The following is a 21,350-nucleotide window of genomic DNA, read 5'->3' as shown; positions in this document are numbered from 1 at the left end:
TCCAGTTCCAGGGGATCTGATACCAACACACAGACATACATGCAGGCCAAACACCAATGCACATGAAATAAAAATAAATAAAGTTTAATAACTTTAAAGGGGAAGTAATTAAGTTCAAATAAAGATACTACAGTTAAGCCTTGTCCTAAAGAATAAGGTTAAAGTTAGGACATGGACGTATATGAGACTCTGTGAAAACCCAGGAATATGATAGCCACCTGTGAGCCCAGGAGAAAACCCTGAGAGGAAACCAGCCCCTCTGACATCTTATTCTCAGCATCTAGTTTCCAGAACTATGACAGAATACATTTGCTGTGCCAGCTACCCTGTTTAGGGTACTTTGTTATAGCCATCCTAATGAAAAGGTATAATTGGTTTCAAGAAAATCACACTGCTTGGTATTGCATGTGTGAGTCTACATGTGTGTACAGGATCCAAACAATCTGGTGACTGAGCTGTGATCTCAGAACAACTAAGTGTTATGAATGAGAGCTGCCTGACAGAGAGTTCAGTGTCCCTGGGTGGGCTGTAACCTGACTGGGTCACTTGTGACAATTACTACCTTACACATTTCCTTCTCTGCAAAGAGAGGCAGCTGCTCATATTATGTGCTTCAGTGGAGTCTAGAATCTGTGAGAAGTAAAGTCACAACATGGTCTGACAGAGCAGAGGGCATGGAGAGCATGAGTCATAAACAATTTCTGCCCTCAAGGAGCTGAGACTCCAAGTAGAGGACAAGGCCAAAGGCAGACACAGAATAGAAGGAAACTGTCAACACCAGGAAATTGCCATGAGGTAGCCCTCGTACTGGGACATGGGGAGGCTGAGATGACTAGGAGTTCTGTGCCTCAACAGGTGGACACCCTAATAGTTGTCTTCATCCCTGATGGTTGCATGTTGGCATAGCAGGATAGGAGCTCTGTAAACTGTAGGAGGGGCTGAGGCAATCCAGGCATAGCCAAGAGCAAGTGAGGGACAATGTCTAGATTTCCTAGAAGTCATACTGAGAAGTCATATTAATATAATATGACTATTAGTATAATAGTATACTTGGATGTCTTTAAAATGCCAGATTGGTGCGTTACACATCAGAACTCAAGTTTTTCTTCAGTTCTATATGCAAAATCAAGTTTTTCTTGAGGTTGGTTTCCAATGAGAGTTGTTGTTGTTGTTGTTGTTGTTGTTGGCATACAGACAGCTGCACTTTTCATGTCCTCATATATATTCTTGTCTATACAGTTGTGGAAATAGATAGCCGATCTCTTCCTCTTTTTTCTGTAGATACCAGTCCTTTTGGATTAGGGTTCCACTTTCTGACCTCATTCAATCTTAATTCCCCCCCTCAAATACCTGTCTACAAATACAATCACTTGAGGTGCTTAGGGTTCTGACATAATTGGAGAGAGCCACTATTTGGTCCATAACACTAGACAAGAAGTCAGCCAGGTCAGGATATAGACAAAGATACTGCAGAAAGAAGAAATAAAATTGGTTGATACTCATAAGGACTCAGTGTGAAGCATTCAGAGAATTGTGCCTGGACATAGGTGTACAGCGAAGAGAAATTAGACTTGAAGCTGATTTCAACAGAAAAGCTGTGGTATGAGAGGGGACTCAAACAATGACAAGGTGGAGGTTCAAGCTACTGTCTCACCATGAAGCCCATTTTCTTTGCACTTTATCACACTCTTAGCTTGTCCAGAGTGCAGTGAGCAAGGCTGCTGGAAATGTCAGGTCCATCTGGAGAAAGCTGCCTTTGGGGACATCTAGGAATGTTTCATAGAAGATAATAGCCTTGGAGATGAAAGAAATTGGGCTGAGAGGAGAGGGGCAGTAGAGAGGGGAGAAGGATCCTCAGGTAGAAAAAGAGGGACAGTGTGGGTGATGTCACATTTTACCTGGACCATGCAAGCTACCCTAGAAGACAAGAGCTACTTGTAGTTACAGGAACCCTGCTGTGGAATAATCCTTCTGTACACTGTGAGAATGTGTTGCTCTCATTGTTAATAAAAAGCTGATTGGCCAAGGGCTAGGCAGGTTTTGGGGGGACAAAGAGAATATTAGGAAGAAAAAGGGTAGAGGCTGAGGGGTCACAAGCCATACATGGAAGAAGAAACATGGGAAGTTCATAGATGAGGTAAAGGATCCCTGGGGCAGCACATAGATTAATAGAAATGGATTAATTTAAGTTATAAGAGCTGGCTGGAGACAAGTCTAAACTATTGGCTGAGCATTTATAATTAATATTAAGTTTCTTGGGGAGTGGCTAGAGGGATAAAGAAACTCCACCTACAGGTCCCTGTAGAGGAACCTTCAAAAACAGACTTATTTTATCTCAAAATTGATATCCACAATGGTAGAGGAATCATTTGCTGTGCTTGAACAGCCACAAGATGTTCATTTACCCCAAGGCTGCCTTTTCTGATCCTGGGATTGGTTCATACTGGTGGCAGTCATCCTCAGCAGCCATGGCATCCTCACAGTTCTCCTCATCGGAGCCATCAAGGCAGTCATTGTCTCCATTACATACCAGGTGGCGTTTCAGGCAGCGACCTAAGGGACACAAGACTGAGGGTGCTTCCTAGACCATATGCCCCAACAGCGGTTTCTCAGGCTTCCCTACTTTTGCCCACCCCCATCTATTCTGTCCTCTGTTTGCACTACCTCTTCCATCCTTGCTAGCTCTCGAGCTGTGTGTTGTGTCCCTTAGCTCTGCCCTACCCATCTCTCCCTCTCAAATCCAGCCTCTACATGAAACCCTCCAATCATCCTCTAAAATGCCAGCCTGCTCATGTCACTCTCTATATATCTATCTGCCAAGGGTTCCTGTGGTGGTTTGAAAGAAAATGGCCCCCATAGGCTCACAAGGAGTGGCACTATTAAGAGGCATGGCCTTACTGGAATAGGTGTGGCCTTATTGGAGGAAGTGTGTCACTAGGCTTTGAGGTCTCAGAATCTTAAACCAGGCCTAGTGGTTCACTGTCTTTTCCTGCAGATCCAGATGTAGCTCCTTCTCCAGCACCATGTCTCCTTACATGCCACCATGCTTCCTGCTATGATGATAATGGACTAAATCTCTGAACTGTAAACCAGCCCCAATTAAATGATTTCCTTTATAAGAGTTGCTGTGATCATAGTATCTCTTCACAGTGATAGAAACCCTAACTAAGACATTCCCCACCCTTACAAATGTCACAATCTGAACCCTGGTTGCCACCTTGTTCCAGGCTATCTTAGGTGTCCATCACCCAACCTGTCTCTTTCTAAAGCCCTCACGCTATAAAGATTCGGGGAAGAGTGTAAGTCCCTGGATTCTCATGCTTTTTTCACATGCCTTCTTCTGGAAGCTTCAACTGTTTTTTTCAAACCTCAACTCAAATACCATTTTCAGGACTTCCCTGAGTCCCCATAGCTTATTTGGGTATCCCCTTCTAGATAGCTGCACACAGCCCAAAGGCTAGCCAATGAAACTATAGTTGACCTCTTGTTGGTCTCTTCTCCAAACAGATTAGGACTACTTCAAGGTCAAGTACATTGTTTTTAATTTGCATATTAACAGCAGGTGGCACACTGCCTAGACATTAATATGTACCTAGTAATTGTTTATTTAATAAATGTTTAATAAATGTTATCTATTAACCATGAGTTGTACTTTCTCTAAATTAAATATATATATACATATATATTTATTAAATATATTTATTAAATTAAATATATATGTATATTTGTATTAATTATATATATGGGCTGGCTCAACAGCTAAGAAAGCTCTTGCATTCTGTTCTGAGCATCCATACCAGGTGGTGGCTCATATCACATAGGCTGTAATTCCAACTCCAGAGGATCCAGTGCCCTCTTCTGGCCTATTTGGGCACCTGCACTCACACATGCACATATACTGCCCTTCTATATACATAAATACACATAATTTTAAAAATGATTTTTTTAAATTGCATGGGTTACTAGTTCAACTTAAAATACAGATTTCTGGGCCCTTTTCCAAACCTCCAATAGTTAGGAGTCTGCACTTTAACCAACTTCCAAGTACTTACTTTGCACACTATGTTTGACAAGCGCAGCTGTTGTTGTATTGGCATGCAACTCACCTGTCTCTCCACACTGGAAATCCTGTCCACACTGTGCTTGCCTCAGACAAGGTGTGGGACTATTACAGCTGGTCTCATCCCAGATATCACCACTGCAGATGGTTCCCCCAAACTTGCTTGGCTGTAAGAGGCTCCGGTATCGGTACTAAATCAGATTGTGAACCAGATATAGTCTTGTCAATCAATCACCCAAGATCTATGCAGGCAGGTCTCAGCTCAACATAAGGAATAGCTGTTTCATGATTGAAAGCTGCCTTCAGGGCTGTCTTATAAGGGGACAAATGATCGTGCAGCATGGTGTTCAGACAACTGACACAGTCCTCAGCTGGAATTCTGAATGCAGATGTGAAATATCAAAGGGAAGGCTGGGCAGATGGGCTCTGAAGGTCTTCTTACTTCTTAGGGAAGAGCTCTGTTCCCATGTTCAACCAGCTACAAGTGTTTCTCTTTCAAAGTCCATGGCTTCCCTCCCCTTCCCTAATTCCATCATGTACTGTATCTACAAATCCTCCTCCTTCCTTAGCACTTGGCAAGTAAGGCGGTGACAAAGCATCTGCCTTTTTGTCTATCTTGTCAACCATCTCCATGAGACAATCACAGGTTGAGATGCAACAGTGAAGGGAAATGAAAGAAGGGCAGCAGCCTTAGGCTGTTTCATATACTCAGACTTGATCTCTGGTCAGGTACACTTTTCAAGGCCATTGCCACTTTGCCTTTGCGGGGTGGTTTGTTTATTTGTTTGTTCATTTGTTTGTTTTTCTGGTATTGCCTTCTCCCCTTCACTTGTCATACATCTCATATGGTCCTGGATGGGATGGTCTCTCTCTTCCCCATTACAGAGGAAGGTGAACACAAGCCAGGCCCTGGGGCAGAGCATCAGATCTGCCTGTTTGCAATAACCGCTTCAGGGATTGGTCTCAACTCAATCTGCCAATGATAGTTATCTCTCATTATTCTGTTTTGGGGGAAAGTGACACTTCCAAAAATATGGGTTTCAAGTAGCTACATGCCTCTTATGTAGAAATGAAGAAATGTAAGAGGAGACATCATCTCAATCCCTGAATCCAGCCTTAACTAGAGATGAGTAAATAAATATTTGTTGATAAAGGAACAGGAAGAATTAAAATACACTCCAATCTTGGGGCTCCAGAGTTTCATGATAAAGACTTTCTGAAAAATGATCAAGGGCTAGGTATTGGTGTAGAAACAGGAGGCCAAAAACTTGGATATCAAGAGAACTGTGGGGTCTCATTGCTGGCTTCTAGAAGTTTAGCATTCAGCTGAGATACAATCTGTAATAATACAAAACACACTGCCTAGAAAGCATCCTGGAGTGATGAGCAATGAAACTTTTAGCCCTGTATATTCTACCTTTGACCTTGGCTCAGCCAAAAGTCCTTCCCCCAAGAACCTTAACAAGTAAAGAAGCAATGATTTGATCATCAGTGAGTTGCTTCTTGAATCTGTGAGTCCCTGGTACTTTTGTCCAGATTTAAGTCTCAGCTCAGTTTTTCTCAATGGGCAACCTTCCAACAGTGGCGCCTGTCCCTCCACTTGTCTGGGAAAGCCAAACTAGACAATTGCTTATGTAAAGCATTACTGCGGTGCCTGGGACATGGAAAGCCTTGATAAATGATGACTATATTAGCACCATCACCATCCTTCCTATAGTGTCTGTACTAGGAACAGTGCTGTAAGCCTTCAAGTTCATTTCTATCAGTCCTGTTTACCAGGTTGCTATCAAATAATGGAGACAGTGGGCTGTTGGAAGGCGAATATCAATACTCCTTGAGGGACTTCTCTGTGCTGTTGCCTGTAGCTTGTGTCATTAACGCATAATTTCCTTTTCTATGTGGCAGATAATGTTTCTTTCCAGAAATGCTTATCTTTGTTTGGGTTTAAGAAGAAGAAACATGTTAATAAATAAAATAAAGGTGGTCCTTTACTTAAATAATTAACAGGATTTAATATCTTAAGGATTTCGTCAAGGAGACATATATCTTTCTAAGTATTTAAGGAAGTAATTCGATTCTGATATAAGCCCTGTGGAATCTGATACCTAAATGAAAACAGATAAGAAAAATGCAGGTTTAGGATATTCAATAGGTTGAGTAATGGTCACCAAAAAGTATAACTCAAAATCTGTAAAAGGTTTTAATTTGCCCTTATTTGCAAAACAGATTGCTGAACATATTAGCAGTTTTGAGATGTGATTATTTGGGGTTTTGTGAGTAGCCCAAAGTATTCCATACTTTCTTAGAAGAAGGAGGTACAGGGAGATTGCAGGCAGACACATGGGGAGAAGACACAAAAGAAAAGGAAGCAATGTGTCTGGAGAAACACAGGGGAGAGGTACAGCCATAGGCCAAGGACTATTGGCAACCAGCATCAGTGGATGAGGCAAAGCACACCTTCTCCCTTGGGGTTTCCAAAAGGAGGCAGGCACTGTTCACACCTCTGTTGCTTTCCTCTTGCCTCCAGGACTCTGAGGGGACAAATGTCTGTTGTGTAAAGCTAGCATGTTTGCAGAAATAGGCTACTGTATTTGTAGACATATATTATTGCTGACTTGGGAGATTAATATATATCAAGATGAAGTGAGCCAACTTGCAGGGGCTGACTTTAAATAGGTGAGGTTTGAAGGTCTCATTTGTTTGAGCTAGGAAAGGCAGAATGCTGACTTTTAGAGCTTGAAATTCAATAATTCAGATCCAAATTGTGTTTCCACTACTTCTTAGCTCTTTGATTTTTTTTAAACAACTCAACAACACAGTGCGTCTCAGCTTGTCAGGTGAGTTTAGAGGCAGGGTGAGCACCAATGGGCCCCACACAAGCTCTGCTATCAGAAGATAGGGGCTCAGTTCAAGGTCATGGAGGAGGCAGAGAGGGGGTACAGACCATGACTATAAAAATCCAGGATGCTTGTAGACACCTGCTATGTGCCATGTGCCTTTGTCCATGTCACTCATTGAGTGCTCAGTAACTCCATACTGTAGGCACTGTTTTCCTACCACAGTGAGGTACAGAAAGAGCAAAGAAAAATAAGTCTGAAGTAACAGAGCAGGTAGGAGGCAGCATCAGAACTAAACTGTAGAACTGCAGAGTAAACACTTGAACTCGACAGTATTGCACTGAAACACTGTATTCAGTCAGTGGTGTTTGAAGCAAACAATCTGGGGGCGGTGTAGCCCGCCAGGATAGATCCCATACAAAGGCAGGCGTTGCCTGAAGGGATTCATGAACCATATACAACACAGTGCATGTTAGACTGCTTTTTGTCAACCTGACCAGTACTTCTAAGTAAATGAGAAATGTATGCTGTCCTTTCATAGGAGATTGGGTTTAGGAACCATTTTGGATCATTCAAAACTATCTAAACAGGCACCATGGCCATAACTATGTGTTGGATGTGCCAAGCTTTTTAACCATGGGAATACCCTTTGTGGCATTGCTGAACGCCTATCAGGCCAAGGCAGAAGCTCAGAGTTTTGTTGCTCAGCTGCCTGTGGGCAACTTGGCTCTTTATTGCTACGCCACTTTGCAGTCCTTCCATATTACCTTACCTTCATTACAGGACAAAATGTTGGCCAGGACTCAAATGGAGCTTCAATGTGTCAGTGGCTATTTTCCTATGTCATAACACAGACACTTTCAGCAGCCTTGCCCCATGGTGTCTTATTAAAAAAAAAATCAAGAGAGGCAGACACAAGTCTCACCACCCAGGTTCTGGAGGTTTCCAAATGCCTATGTCCAGATCCAGTTTCTCTCTAGAGCGCTAGACATATAGTCCCAGCTGCTTATTTCCATTGGTACCTAAAGCCCAAATCAGATGCGCAATACCCCGAAATCCTCCTAGATGGCTTACCTTTTTGTCCTGACATGGAAGGCAATCTGTCCATTCTGACCAGTTGCTCAACTGACAGGCAACTGCTTGAGGAGTTGCAGCTCGGCTAACTCTCCTGGAAGAAAAAACCCTCCATCAACTTTAAGATTCAAAACTAAAGCAGAAGAGAACTGTGTGTGTACACTTTCCTGCTAGTGAAAGTGTGTTTTGTAAGACATGAAGAAAAAATATTTATCATACAACTGTTAGAGGCCACTACTGGAGGATTTAAGTAAACTACTGAGGCAGGCAATTTACAAGGATGGCTAGCCCAGCATGGCTGGAGCTGAACACACCCCTTTCTCAGCAAAGCAGTTGGTCCCTCTGCCCTAGCAATTCCCCTTTTGTGGTTGATTTGTGTTCGGACATATTCTGGTACTAGAAATGAGCCAGAATGGTTTTAGTTGCAGACACAGTCAGGCAAACTGTGCTCTCAGAATGAATTTTAGGGGTTATGCATGACTGGGTATTTGTGATTAAAATTATGGGATGCAAAAACCTATGCCTGCACAGAAGGCCCAAATTTCCACCTGTCAATCAATACATATGAGAACAAAGACCACCACACCCTGCCTCTAGCAAACTGCTCTGCTGGACTCATAAAAAGAAGCCATGAAACATAGCTTGGGGCTCCTGTGCAATCACACCAAGCCTGCTGCTCCCATGAAGGGTGAGGACCTGCACTGTGCTTACAAAACCCCTTGCTACATTGCTAGTTGTGTGCACTTCAATCCTTAGAACAAGACGCCAAGAAACTGAGAGATAGCCCAGTTCAGGCAACAAGCACCATCAACACTATTGCTTTACATCTTTATCATACTCAGATAGCCCAAATGATTACCATTTTAGAGATAGGAGTTCACTGGTGATGCATTTTTTTCATGAGCCAAAGAAGCAGAAACTTCAGTGATTAGATGCAATTGAGGCCAGGGTCTGGCTTCAAAGACTTCGATTTTTGGTTGTAAGCCTAGTCTTTAACAGCTGAGCTGTCTCTCCAGCCCTGGCTTCAAAGAGATGTTGGACATCTCTAAGCTGTTGTCTCATTGGTAAAACAACGTTGAAAACAGCATTATCTAACAAAGTTACTGAAAGCACATAGAAATGCTTACAAAATGTTTACTAAAAATTGTCCTTAAATGTGGTGTACTAAGATATTCCATAGACCATATCATTTAGTATTTGTAACCATCCTAGGAGGTAAATATCATGTCTCTATTTTATTTCACTAGAGATAGATCCTGTGGTTATACCTTGAACTTCTCAGCCTCCCAAATTATAAAAACAATAACATTTGTCATTTAAGCCATCGGGCCTGACTGAGGATGTGATTTGGTGGCAGATGTACAAGAGCTGCCAATCATGTACAAGGGTTAAGTGCCTAGCAGTCAGAAAAAGCCACCAGCCACAGGAATCTGTGACAGATTCCTATACCAAGCAAAGTAAGTGGCTACTTTAGTTTACAGCTCAAGTGACTGCTCTTCCTCTGGTCAGCCATCATGATGCAAGTTCTCAGGCCTCCTTCCCATTTTCCCGTAGAATGATTTCAAAACATCTAGTCTAGGATTAGGGTTTAACAAATTGAATAACTTTTTCTGCTTTAAGGACTTATTATATAACTTTCATTTTATCCCTTTGAGTTGGTGATAGTGCCTTGATTTGTGTTAAGACCACAGCAATTCCACCACCAATATCCACCCACAGTGCAAATATAAACACAGTGAGAAGGGGAAACCATGTCGTAGCATCACCAGGAAAATAGGTTTAGACATACTTGGGCCTCTGAATTCAAAATAAATTTTCTAATAACACAGTGACATTATTTATATTTTGTATTGTGTTTATAGTTGTCCTGTGGGTCTATATGCCACACTTGGAGAAACGGATCCACAAAAGATGTTTAAAAAATAAAATAAAATAACACTAGCCCAATGGTCCTGTCAAACAAACAAACAAACAAACAAACAAAAAACATTAGTGTCCTGTTCGCTCACAAATTCCTTTCCTGCTTACAATTTTTTTTCCATTTCCCTTCTGACCATTGCCCCAAGACTCATTCCTATAAAGAGCTACTGAATACTCATTCCTGTCACTTGTTCTTTTCCTTCCTCTCTCAGGATCATTTCTTTCCTTTGGGTCACATTCCGAACCATCTGGCCTTTAGCAGAGGCATTCATCTGAGTGGTTAGTTCACACCTACTCTGAGCCCCACTGCCCTGGCCCTGCCCACACACAGCTTAGAGCTCAATGGTTCCCAGGAGTCTTTTTTGTTTTTTTAACTCACTAGGATTTCTATCATCTTGACACCAAAGCTTCCTTCCTATCAGTAAGACCCCTATTATCTTCTCTCTTCTTTATAACTAGAGTTATCTCTTAGAGGTCACTCGGAACACTTACCTAGGTATGTTTCCCCCATCACACCTACCCATAGAACCCAGTTGCTGTCCACCTGCTCAGCTCCCAGTTATTTTTCAGCATCATCACAGCTCTCAGTTCTAGAAGGAAAAGCTTCCTGATAATCATACAATTTTGCTGATTTCTTACATATCTTCTCAACATTTTATTTTTTCAAAAAATCAAAGTCTTCTTTTTTCCTTTCTTATTTATTTATTCTTCTTTCATGCAATATATATATCCCAACCATACCTGTCTCCCTCCCTTCCCTCCTCCTAACCTCCCCTCCCCTTCCCTGCATAACAAGATGCAACAAGACTAAGCACAAACATTCATATCAAGGCTGGACTAGGCAACTCAGTAGGAGGAAACAGGTCCCAAGAGCAGACAAAAGAACCAGAGACACACTCACTCACTCCCATTGTTGGAAGTCCAATAAAAACCCCAAGCTATAGTACCATAGCATGTACGCAGAGGGCCTGGTGCAGACCCAGGCAGACTCTGTGGTTGCTTCTTCAGTCTTTGTGAGCCCCTGTGAGCCCTGCTTACTTGATTCTGTGAGACTTGTTATGCTGTCCTCCTCCCCTCTGGCTCCTATAATCCTACTACTTTTCTGCAGAGTCCACAAGCTCCACCTGATGTTTGGCTGTGGGTCACTGTATCTGTTCCCATCAACCTCTCTGATGACAATTGTGCTAGGCACAATTTATGCATATAGCAGAATATTATTAGGAATCTTTTTGGTGGTTTTTTGGGCTTTTGTTTGTTTTTTTGTTGTTGTTTTTTGTTTGTTTTTTAGTTAGTCATGATTGGTTCTACCCTAGGTCCCAGAACCGTCCAGTTTCAGGATTCTGGCCATCCAGGCAGTATTAGGCATGGGCTCTCTCTTGTGGTGTGGGCCTCAGGTTAGACCAGTCATTGGTTGGGCACTCCTACAAGCTCCGAGCCCAGTGCATCTTACTGGCAGAGCAGTTTGTGGGTCACAGATTTTGTTGATGGGTTGGTGTCCCTGTCACACCACTGGGAGAGATGACTTAGGCTGGAGAGATTGCTGAGCCACGAAGGCTAGGATCACAACCAAAAATATAAGACTTCAATTGAATGTATATGCACAATCTTTCCCTTTCAAGGGATGTTTGCAAACTTTAGGCTCAGTTGGTTATTGAACTCAGCTCATATCAGAGCATAGCTTGCTGACTAGGGAACAAGGCAGGTGGTATGTAGGCATTGCTGAGACGTCTCTCAGACCTCAGCTCTCCAGCTTCCTCAAAGTCCATTCTCCACAACACTGAATTAACATGCTTGCAATATTGGTGGAACTCCTCTCTCCACCAGAGTCTAAACCCTTGGAATTCAGGTCCTGTCTCTACTGCTAATGAATCCCACCATCTGTCATGAGTAGACCCATTGAAGATATTCAGAAAGTACTGAAATGGATGAAAAGAGAAAGAGAAGAAGGAAGAAGAGAGGGGAGGGAGGGAAGGAGAGAGGGAGGGGACTATGGAACAGGGAAGAGAGGGAAGTTAAAAATAAAGCCAATTCCTAGGAAATAGTGACATTTTTAAGAGATTTGTTTGAACCCAATTCCTAGTTATAACTAAATTAAATAATCTTGACATCTAGAAATGCTGAGAGCTCAAAGTATGAGCCACAAGTCTTTTTTTTCTGATATACAATCCTAAAATTAAAAAAAAAATGTTTTGGCCAGGCGGTAGTGGTGCACATCTTTAATCCCAGCACTTGGGAGGTAGAGGCTGGCAGATTTCTGTGAGTTCAAGGCCAGCCTGGTCTACAAGAGCTAGTTAAAGGACAGCCTCTAAAGCCACAGAGAAACCAAAAAAAATGTTTTGGAGAAACATGGAGAGAATTTTCAAGCCAAAGATTTGGGGACAGGAGAGGGCTTGCATTAGCCCTGCCCTTCACTGTAGAACTGTCAAGATAATGTTATTGTAGGTCCACAGCTTGTGCTGTGATGTCACAATGGAGAGAAACAAACAGCAAAGCCCAGTAGCTGGAAGCAGAAACCCAGACAGCAACGCTACACCACTACAGCTTCCCAAGCTCATGACATGATGTCTAGACAGAGGCACGCAGTGATGCTATCACGGAGGCCAGACACCAGAACTGCCATTAAATCACCTCCAGCCAACATGACCAATATTCTCTCATCATTTTAATGAATTTTTAAATGTAGTTCATTTTTGATGATTATACAAGTAATGCATTCACATTAAAGAAAGTATAGCAATGATTATAAAAAAATTATCTCAAATCTTACCATCATTAATATTTTATTATATTTCTTTCCATTCTATTTTCATAACATAGTTGAGGGCATACTGAGTATCATGTTGTACATCTTGATTTTTTCCACTTAATACAGAAGAGATATAAACTATTTATGATGACTGTGTATTGCTTCACTATTCCATAATAAACAGATATATGAGCCCCAAGTTTTTCTGTAGAATGGAATAGGTGGTTTTAGTACACATATTGCCAAATAACTTTCCCAAGGAGTTGCATCCATTCTTAAATGATGTAATGCTTGTGGTTTGATTGGTTTACACTTCAAAGTTTTCCTATAGTGGAGCCTGAGTCTCCAGCAATGCAGTGTTGAGATGATGGCATCTATACAAGGTAGGAGCTACTATAAAGTATTACGCCATTGGACACTATCTTTAAGAAGGATTTAATGTAGGTCTCTCAGTAGTTGGTCCTGTGAAATTGGGTTGCTATACAAGGAGCAGCCTAGCCATCCATTCTCCAGCCTCTTGCTTTCTGCTTCACCACATGTTCTCCTCTACAATATGCTTCTACCATGATGCCATCTGCCATGTTGTGACTGATCCAGAGGCCATCAACAGAGCCAAGAAATGCCAGCAGCATACACTTAAGCCTCCAGAACTATGAGTGAGATAAACCCCTTCGTTAAGTGCCCAGACACAAGTATTTGGCTACAGCAGTGCAAAGTGAGTCAGTGACACTTAAGGAGCTACTAATAATTCTATGACCTATGAAATCATGGCAAATCATTTGAAAGTATCTCCAGTAAGAAAATTAATCTGGAGTACCAGAACCCAGGAACATGGGAGTCTAGCAGGGAGTTCGCATTTAACTTGCTTGATACTATTAGCAAGTTACTCCAAAGGACTTCATTTTTTTCAACTATTGAGATGGTACAAGTCCTGTAGTGTTGCTGCATATTTCTTCCAAGTTTGATCTCTAGTGCATCAGTTTTTACACTATGTATCCAGTTGGCAGGCAGAGAGAAGACAAGTTCCACAGTCAAATTCATTTGAATAAATCGCCTACAGTGCGCCATCCATCCATGTACATTTAAAATGCCTGATAGTGTCAGGGGCTCTGTATCTTATTTTGCTCAATCCATTATTTCCTCACTTATTTTAAACTCAAATCATTTTTTCACACAACATCTGTAAGACTACTGAACACAGTTGAAGAAACCCTGAGGTAACAGGAGTTTAGAGTCCATCCGCAGCACATCTGAGTCAGGTTCTGCCATTCGCAGCTGAAAACAGAGATAACAGCTTGGAAAACTCTTCTGAATGTGGAATGAGATCATGTATGAGATCCTGAGCAGCAGCCTAGGACACATACCAGTTTCTTCTCCTAATACTTTCAATTTAACCTTGCACAAACCTCTCCATCTTCATCTGAAATATACCCTGTACAGAGCCATGGACCTCTGAGATACTCTCTCTCTCTCTCTCTCTCTCTCTCTCTCTCTCTCTCTCTCTCTCTCCTCTCTCTGTGTGTTGTGTGTGTGTGTGTGTGTGTGTGTATGTGTGTGTGTGTGTGTGTGTGTGTGTGTGTGTGTGTGTGTGTGTGTGTGTGTATGTTTGATATGTGTGAATGAGCATGTAGGTCAGAGGTCAGTATCAGATGTCTTCCTGAATTGCTCTACACCTCTTTTATTAAATCAAGGTCTCACTTACTGAAACATCTCTCCAGCCCTCACCTACTTTTTAACTCAGGTTGGCGTGTTAGACAAAGGGTTTAAAATCTAGTTGAATATGCAACCTGAGAATCAAATGCTTGGCCCCAGAATGTGGCCACCTCAGCAACTTAGCAAACAAAATGATTAATTAGTTACTTACTGATCCTAAGTCAGTAGGTCAGAAAGCCTACCTGGTTATTACAAAGGGGCACCCTAATACACAGGCTCAGCTTATAGTCAAAGCTGATTGTCACTAATGATACAATCTTGAGCTAATCCATTCAATTACATAGGAATTACATCATGAGATAAAGGTATTTTAAACTTGGCTTTGAAGTGTTCCATCTTCAGCACCCTACTCATTGCTAATCCCACTGAAGAGTTTTTCAGCTTCATCTGACTCTCTCTGTGTTGGCCATGACTTCCTCTGGAGGCTCCCTCCCCCTGACCTCCTCAATACAACCTCTACTTTCTCTCTTATTCAACGACCAGTGCCTTGGGCTTCTCTAAGAACTGGAATTCCTCAGGGCACCTTGTTGTCTTTCCTTTCTCTTCTTGCTTTTCTTATCCTCAAGGCACTGAGATTCGCCCCACAAGCATCATACTTTCTAAGTTTAGCTCACCCCGCTGGGCTGCACTTCTGCCCTGCTGCTTCCTGACCTGGCTCCCCTGCTTCACATCCCCACTCCTCATGGCAGAACAGCAAACATAATGGCTCTAAGTTGAACCTCTTAGTTTTGACTTTCAACCAGCCTTTCTCAATTTAACTCCATCATTAGTGGGACCACCAACACATACAAGTTCTCAGACTTGATTCTTGGCAGTGGTCCTTAATTTCCTTCTTTTTCTCACCCTCATAGCCTATCCCTTGGAAATTTCTGCCAATTTACCATTAAAACATAGCTTACTTCTCTTCCTCCTGCCTCAGTACCCACCATGTTAGTTTAAAACCCCATTATATCACCACATCCTTTTATGGCCCCCTGGAAAAGGCTCTTCCTTCCTTCCTTCCTTTCTTCCTTCCTTCCTTCCTTCCTTTCCTCCCTCCCTCCCTCCCTCCCTCCCTCTCTCTCTCTCTCTCTCTCTCTCTCTCTCTCTCTCTCTCTCTCTCTCTCTCTCTCTCTTTCTCTTTCTTTCTTTCTTTCTTTCTTTCTTTCTTTCTGTCTTTTTCTTATTTCTGTATGACACAATGTTGTTTTTTAAATGGGAAATCTTACAATATTTCTCTTTTATAAGTCCCTCGAGTTTTTTTTTTCTACACATAAAGTAAAATCCAACCCCACTTACCATGGTGTCCATGACTCTCTGAGATTCAGCCCCTTCCCGCAGTCACCATGCATCACAAACTATTTCCCACAAGAGGATCGTAGCACCTGCTCACCCCTCCACATTGCTTTCTTCACACAGCTTCACCCAACCTTAATGTCTCAGCATAGATGCTTCCTCTCTAGAAGATGCCACCTAATACATTTATTTTTAGATCTCTGTCTCTCTTTCTCTCTCTTTCTGCTTCCCTCCATTGTATTCTTCATAATTTTAAATGAAAATTTGTGTGTTTGCATGTTTACTGTCTAAGTCTGTCTTAACTTACTTTTTTATTGTTGTGCTAAGACCCCATGACTAAGACAATTTATGGAAGGAAGAGTTTTTTGGGCTTACAGTTTCAGTGGGTGAGCCATGACCATAAATGACCCAGACATGGAGCATAGCAGGAGGCAGGCAGGCACATGCTGAAGTAGTAGCTTAGTGCTTATATTCTGATCCACAGACATGAAGCAGACACAGAGAGAGCTAAATGAGAATGCTTTGGGCTTTCAAAATCTCAAACCCTACCCCCAGTGACGCACCTCCTCCAACAAGGCCACACCTCCTAATGCTTCCCAAACAGTTCTACCAATGGGGCAGATAGGGGTGGAGGACCCAGTGTTGAAGTACAGGGCCCTATGGGAGCCAATTCTCATTCAAGCCACCACAGCCTACAGATTACAGGAGGATCAGGCTATCATTAGCTTATTTTACTACTTAGTAACTACTATATCTAGAATATTTATTTCATAAATGCACAACAAATGAATGATCCCCCCCCAAAAAAGTATCTGCAAGCCACATAGCATTCCTCCCACACTTTTAGTTCCAAGAGTATACCTTTCCTGCATAATTCATACCCAGTGCCATTTGATGCATGGCTTTTAGTTACTCTGAATATCAATCTCTATATTCCTCTGACTCACTTTTTAGTCATAGCCACCCAATTGTATATGTTAATTAGAAGAGCATGTTGCCTGTGTGCATATTAATTCCAGTCATCTTGATGACTGCTGAGAACATTCACATGGCTCTGGCCCAGACACTTGGGCGAACACACTTTGATGCCCATAAAGGCAATAAAATAAAAAGAAGGATTGTGAGTGACAGTTCCTTGGCATCTACTACATATGGGGGCTATTAAAGAAGTGATGATTCCACTGGATGCTTAGGTAAGGTGGTGTTTATGTTTCCTCTAGCATTGAGGTCTTCATTTACATTTCTTCAGTCCCCCTAATGAATTCTGGAATTTTTACCAGAATAAATGATAGGATGAAAATCTTTGAGTTATCTTAACTCCAAATTAAGCCCATGTCTTGTTTATCAAGGCAGGATCTCATTTTTGAAAAGGTAATTTGTTTTGTTTTCTTGATGTTTTCTTTGTTTTCTTGATGAGGGACTCGTGATGGTTCTCATGATAATGCTGGTCCAGAGGCTGGAAGACTGCCTCTACCCCCACACATCTCAGTGGAATGGACCAAAAATTGCTCCATTCTTCCCCAGTTTTAGTTCTAAGAATTATAAAAAAGCAACTCAAGAAGGATGCAGTAATGATTAAGTTCAATGTTCATGGAATGCCAGATGAGAAATCTTGTTACCAAAACCTCTCCCTCTCTCTCACTGGCACTCAGTTTTCCCTGTAATATGAGTCGATTAAACTAGATGTTAATTGTGTAATGCCACCATTTTCAGAACAAGAACAAAAGAATTCATTGACAAAAATGCACTATAATAAATGTCAAAGAAATTTATACAAATGAAATAACAATATTATAAGTGATATAATATCATTTGAACATAGACTGTGGTAAATTAATGTGTACGTTATAACTCTTCTAGAATAAGAATAAAAATAAAGTAGAATAGTTACTCTCTCCATTTAAAATTATAACATACTAAACTTAAAAAATTATCTCAGAAAGAGAAATATGGAGAGAAGATATAGGACAAATAGAAAATAGTAAGATGATGAACTCAAAGACACCCTCCACCAACAATTACATTCAATGTAAATGGTCTAATTACTATGACTAAAAAGCAGAGACTGGGTCTGGAGTGGTAGCTCAGTTGAAAAATGCCTGATTTGTATATACAATGCCCCAAGTTCAATACCCAGCACCACCAAAATAAAAAGGTGATAATGATGATGCTGCTAATAATGGAAAATCAACTAAGTCTTTTAAAAAGACAGAGATCATAGTTAGACTATGTCTACATAATACACTTTTAAAATGTGGTCATATATAGTAAAACAAAACATTAGATAACCATTTGCCATGAAAACACAAGCAATAAGCAAACAAGAATGACTACATTGCTATTAAACAAAATACACTGCAAATTAAAACTGATCACCCAAGATAATGAAAGCATTTCTCAGTGATGAAAGGACTGATCATTAAGACAGTCCTATGTGATGGCTCATTTTCAGTGTCTATTTTCCTGGGTTCTGGATCATGGAGGAGATTGCAAAAGCTCACCCTCTAGGTGCATCTATGAAGACCTTTCCAGGAAAATCTAACTGAAGAGAAAAGACCTACCCTGAGTATGTGTGGAATCATCCTATGGACTAAGGGCCCTGACAGACTCAATGGTATAAAAGAAGGATGCCAGGTAAGAGCAGACATTCCCTCCTCTCTGCTGTGGAATGAACCACTTCTCTCTCCTCCATCACTCTGCCCAGCTGCAATGTGCTTAACCCTCTGAAATTTTTTAGCAAAATACAGTATTTTTCCCTTGAGTTGTCATTGTCCCTTCAGTCATTTTGTCATAGTGATGCTAAAAAGTAACTAATCCAGTCTAATCCTCTCTCTCTCTTCCTCCCTCCCTCTGTCTCTCTCTGTCTCTCTCTCTGGTGTGTGTCTGTGTCTGTGTCTGTGTGTGTGTGTGTGTGTGTGTGTGTGTGTGTGTGTGTGTTGTGTTTGTGTTGTGTGTGTCTGTGTATATGTTTAATAACACAGCTTCAAAAGATACATGGCACATGCTAATAGAACTGAAACAGAGACAGGAAAACACACAAGAATAGTTGAATACTGTCACCCCCTCTCTTAGTCAGTGATCGAACAAAGATGAAAATTAAAGCCACGGGTTGCCCAACTTGACTTGATTTATTTACAAGTATGTATACTGAACAACATGAAATTTTGGCTAATGCTACATTCTTAGCCATTAAAGAAATACCAATAAATTGAAAGAATTTCAAATTTTAAATAAGTTTTATAACTTATCAAAACACATCTTGTATAAAACATGTACTAGAGAATCACTGTTTGCTGCTAATTGTAGCTTCCTTCCATGGCTTTAAGATTTTATACTTACATAAGCCCTATTTCTCTCAAGATAGGATAATAGGCAAACGTTAAATGTGAGTTTACAAAGTTTATGCACCATTAAACACACACACACACACACACCTTACATCCTTACATGTTAGGGCTCTCGTGGAATTTTATTTAGGGAAAAAAACAAGTGCTGTTGCTAAAAATCCAACAAAAAGTTGAAGTCTCTAATTGATCAGGAAAATCTGGAAGACCCGAGCCAATTGGCACATTATAAATTTCTTCTTTCTGATTGCTGTCAACCATCCAAACAAATGGCAAAACCAACAATCACAATCATTCCGTCACTATCACTGGGAGCAGCTCTTAGTGAATACTCACTAAGTGGGAGGCATTGTTCCATTGTTATAGGTACTTCCAGGCATTTAATCCCTGCTCTTGTTTTCCTCCCATTTTACAAGCAAGTCAAATGGAGCCCTGAACAGTTATGCAATTTGTTCAAGATCAAACAGCTATTCATAGTAAATGCCAGCATGGGGATTTGAACCCAGGGGAATGATTTTGTCATGTAACTTTCTATTTTCAAAACCAATGTCAGAAGCACAGGCAGTGAACACAAGAGCACCATCATTTCTCCCTCAGCACTTTGTAAAGTGGTTGGTGAATTGGAGCTCTTCTGCCTTCCTTGAATTTTGCCTCTTCACTGATCTGTCTTGTTTGATAAGTTCATCAAACATCAAGACTCTGTTCGTTTTCAGAAAGGATTACAGTGATATGCTTTTATAATTGAGAGTATCTCAACTGAGATTTCCTTCACTACCGACCTCGTGCCTGTGTCTTCTAATTATTAGTGATGAGTTTTATGATGTTTCAAGAGTGTATTTGTTTTAAATACAAGTTACAGATTGTCTGCTTGTAAAACACATTCCTCCCTTCTGAACTGTTACTTAAAGGGAATCGCTCTTACTCTAGCATTTAAACAATACTGATTGGAAATTGAGTCAACTAATAGGAATTTGAATAAAGTAATTCTATTAAAAATTTTTTGAGAGACAAAGAGTACTTAAGAGCTATCCCAAAAGTGAGATTAGGGTGCTGCTTAAGAACCACAAAAGAGAGATATAAACAAATGAAGACAGGTTGGAAATCTCAGGAAAATAGAATAGGCAAAATGCCACAGACATGGGAAAATATTACCTCTGCTATCATTCCAGAGCAAAGATTTGCAATGACATGGTTGTGTCTTTCTACGGTGTCTTGCTCCCAACCCCCCCCAACAAAAATATTTGCATATATTATCTAAATATATCCTCCTAACAAGTGTAAGGTGGGATGGGTTTTTACTATTTTCTTTTATAGACAATGAAGTAGAGGTTAACTGCCTCACATTGCTTGAGGAAAAATACTACTTATTAAATGCCTACTGTATGCAGAGGACATTTTAAATCTGGACTTTATTACATCCACATTAACTGTTATAAAGGAGGTATTATATATGAGTCTCAGTATACAGATGCAAAACTGAGAGACAGAGAAATTGAATGATTTAGTATGGATTACCCCAGCGCTGAGTATTAGAGTGGTGACTCATAGCTGGATGGATCAGATTACTACTAACTGGCTTGTTCCCTGTTCCAGTTCCTTTACTGGATTAGTAACAGTGTGGAAAAATGGTTATATTCCATGCCAACACAGCCCACTGCCAACATTCACAGTGTCTTAGTCCCTCAGCAGAGGATCCCAGGTGTGCAAAGACCTGAAGCCCACTTACTTGTTCACCTTCTCTTGTGCGGTTACCCCGGGGTGCCATGCCATCAAAGCCAAGCCGAAGAAAGCAACTACAAGCATGTCATCCAGAAGTCACCAACTAGTATCTATATAAAAGAAAAAAATAGCCTACTTTAGAAGTTGTAGGTACCGTCAGGCTGGAACTCCAAACATCTATCAGATGTTTAAAACGGTGAGAAGTTCCTCAGTTCCCATTCAATGTGATTAACTAGTAACCAAGGTATTGATTAGCTAAACACCATCAAAATGGCCCCAAGCCCTTTAGCCCTTTTTGGAAAATACCCACATAGTTAGGGAAAGGTGATATTTAACTCAAATCAGTTCAGTAAAGAATTTTCTCTTTACTGCATCCCCAAGATGCAGTTGCAGGAGTCCCAGTGCTTTCTAGTGGCTCTTGGAGCTTCTGAGGTCACATGAGTCTGTTGTTCAAGACAGCAGCAAGGCACAAGGCTCATCTAGTACATCAGCTCAGATGAGAGCATTCATGAAGGTGCAGGAATCTTAACAGTTTCATAGAGGTTCTGCTATATACACCAAACATCTGGAGCCTGACAATGCATGTGATTCACTGGACTCTACTTTTGATACAAACACTGAGTATAATTAAGAACACATTTATGTCTCAGGGGGACCAGATG

General features: G+C 41.1%; 1 protein-coding gene across 1 annotated transcript in view; it reads right to left on the bottom strand.

Moving 5' to 3' along the window:
- C8a (complement C8 alpha chain) overlaps positions 1-20,772 on the bottom strand; it is a 57,930-nt gene extending 37,158 nt beyond the window's left edge. Inside the window, exons 1-4 of the mRNA XM_027402333.2 lie at positions 20,696-20,772; positions 7,972-8,065; positions 4,107-4,251; positions 2,406-2,553 (exon numbers count right to left, since the gene is read on the bottom strand). Coding sequence (XP_027258134.1) covers positions 2,406-2,553; positions 4,107-4,251; positions 7,972-8,065; positions 20,696-20,772 — 464 coding nt within the window. The remainder of the gene's footprint in view (positions 1-2,405; positions 2,554-4,106; positions 4,252-7,971; positions 8,066-20,695) is intronic.
- Between the last annotated feature and the right edge of the window lie 578 nt (positions 20,773-21,350).

This window comes from Cricetulus griseus, chromosome 2 (genome assembly GCF_003668045.3).
Source record: "Cricetulus griseus strain 17A/GY chromosome 2, alternate assembly CriGri-PICRH-1.0, whole genome shotgun sequence".
Taxonomy (NCBI): domain Eukaryota; kingdom Metazoa; phylum Chordata; class Mammalia; order Rodentia; family Cricetidae; genus Cricetulus; species Cricetulus griseus.
The sequence above is the reverse complement of the archived record's forward strand: the minus strand, read 5'-3'. Positions and strand labels throughout refer to the sequence as shown.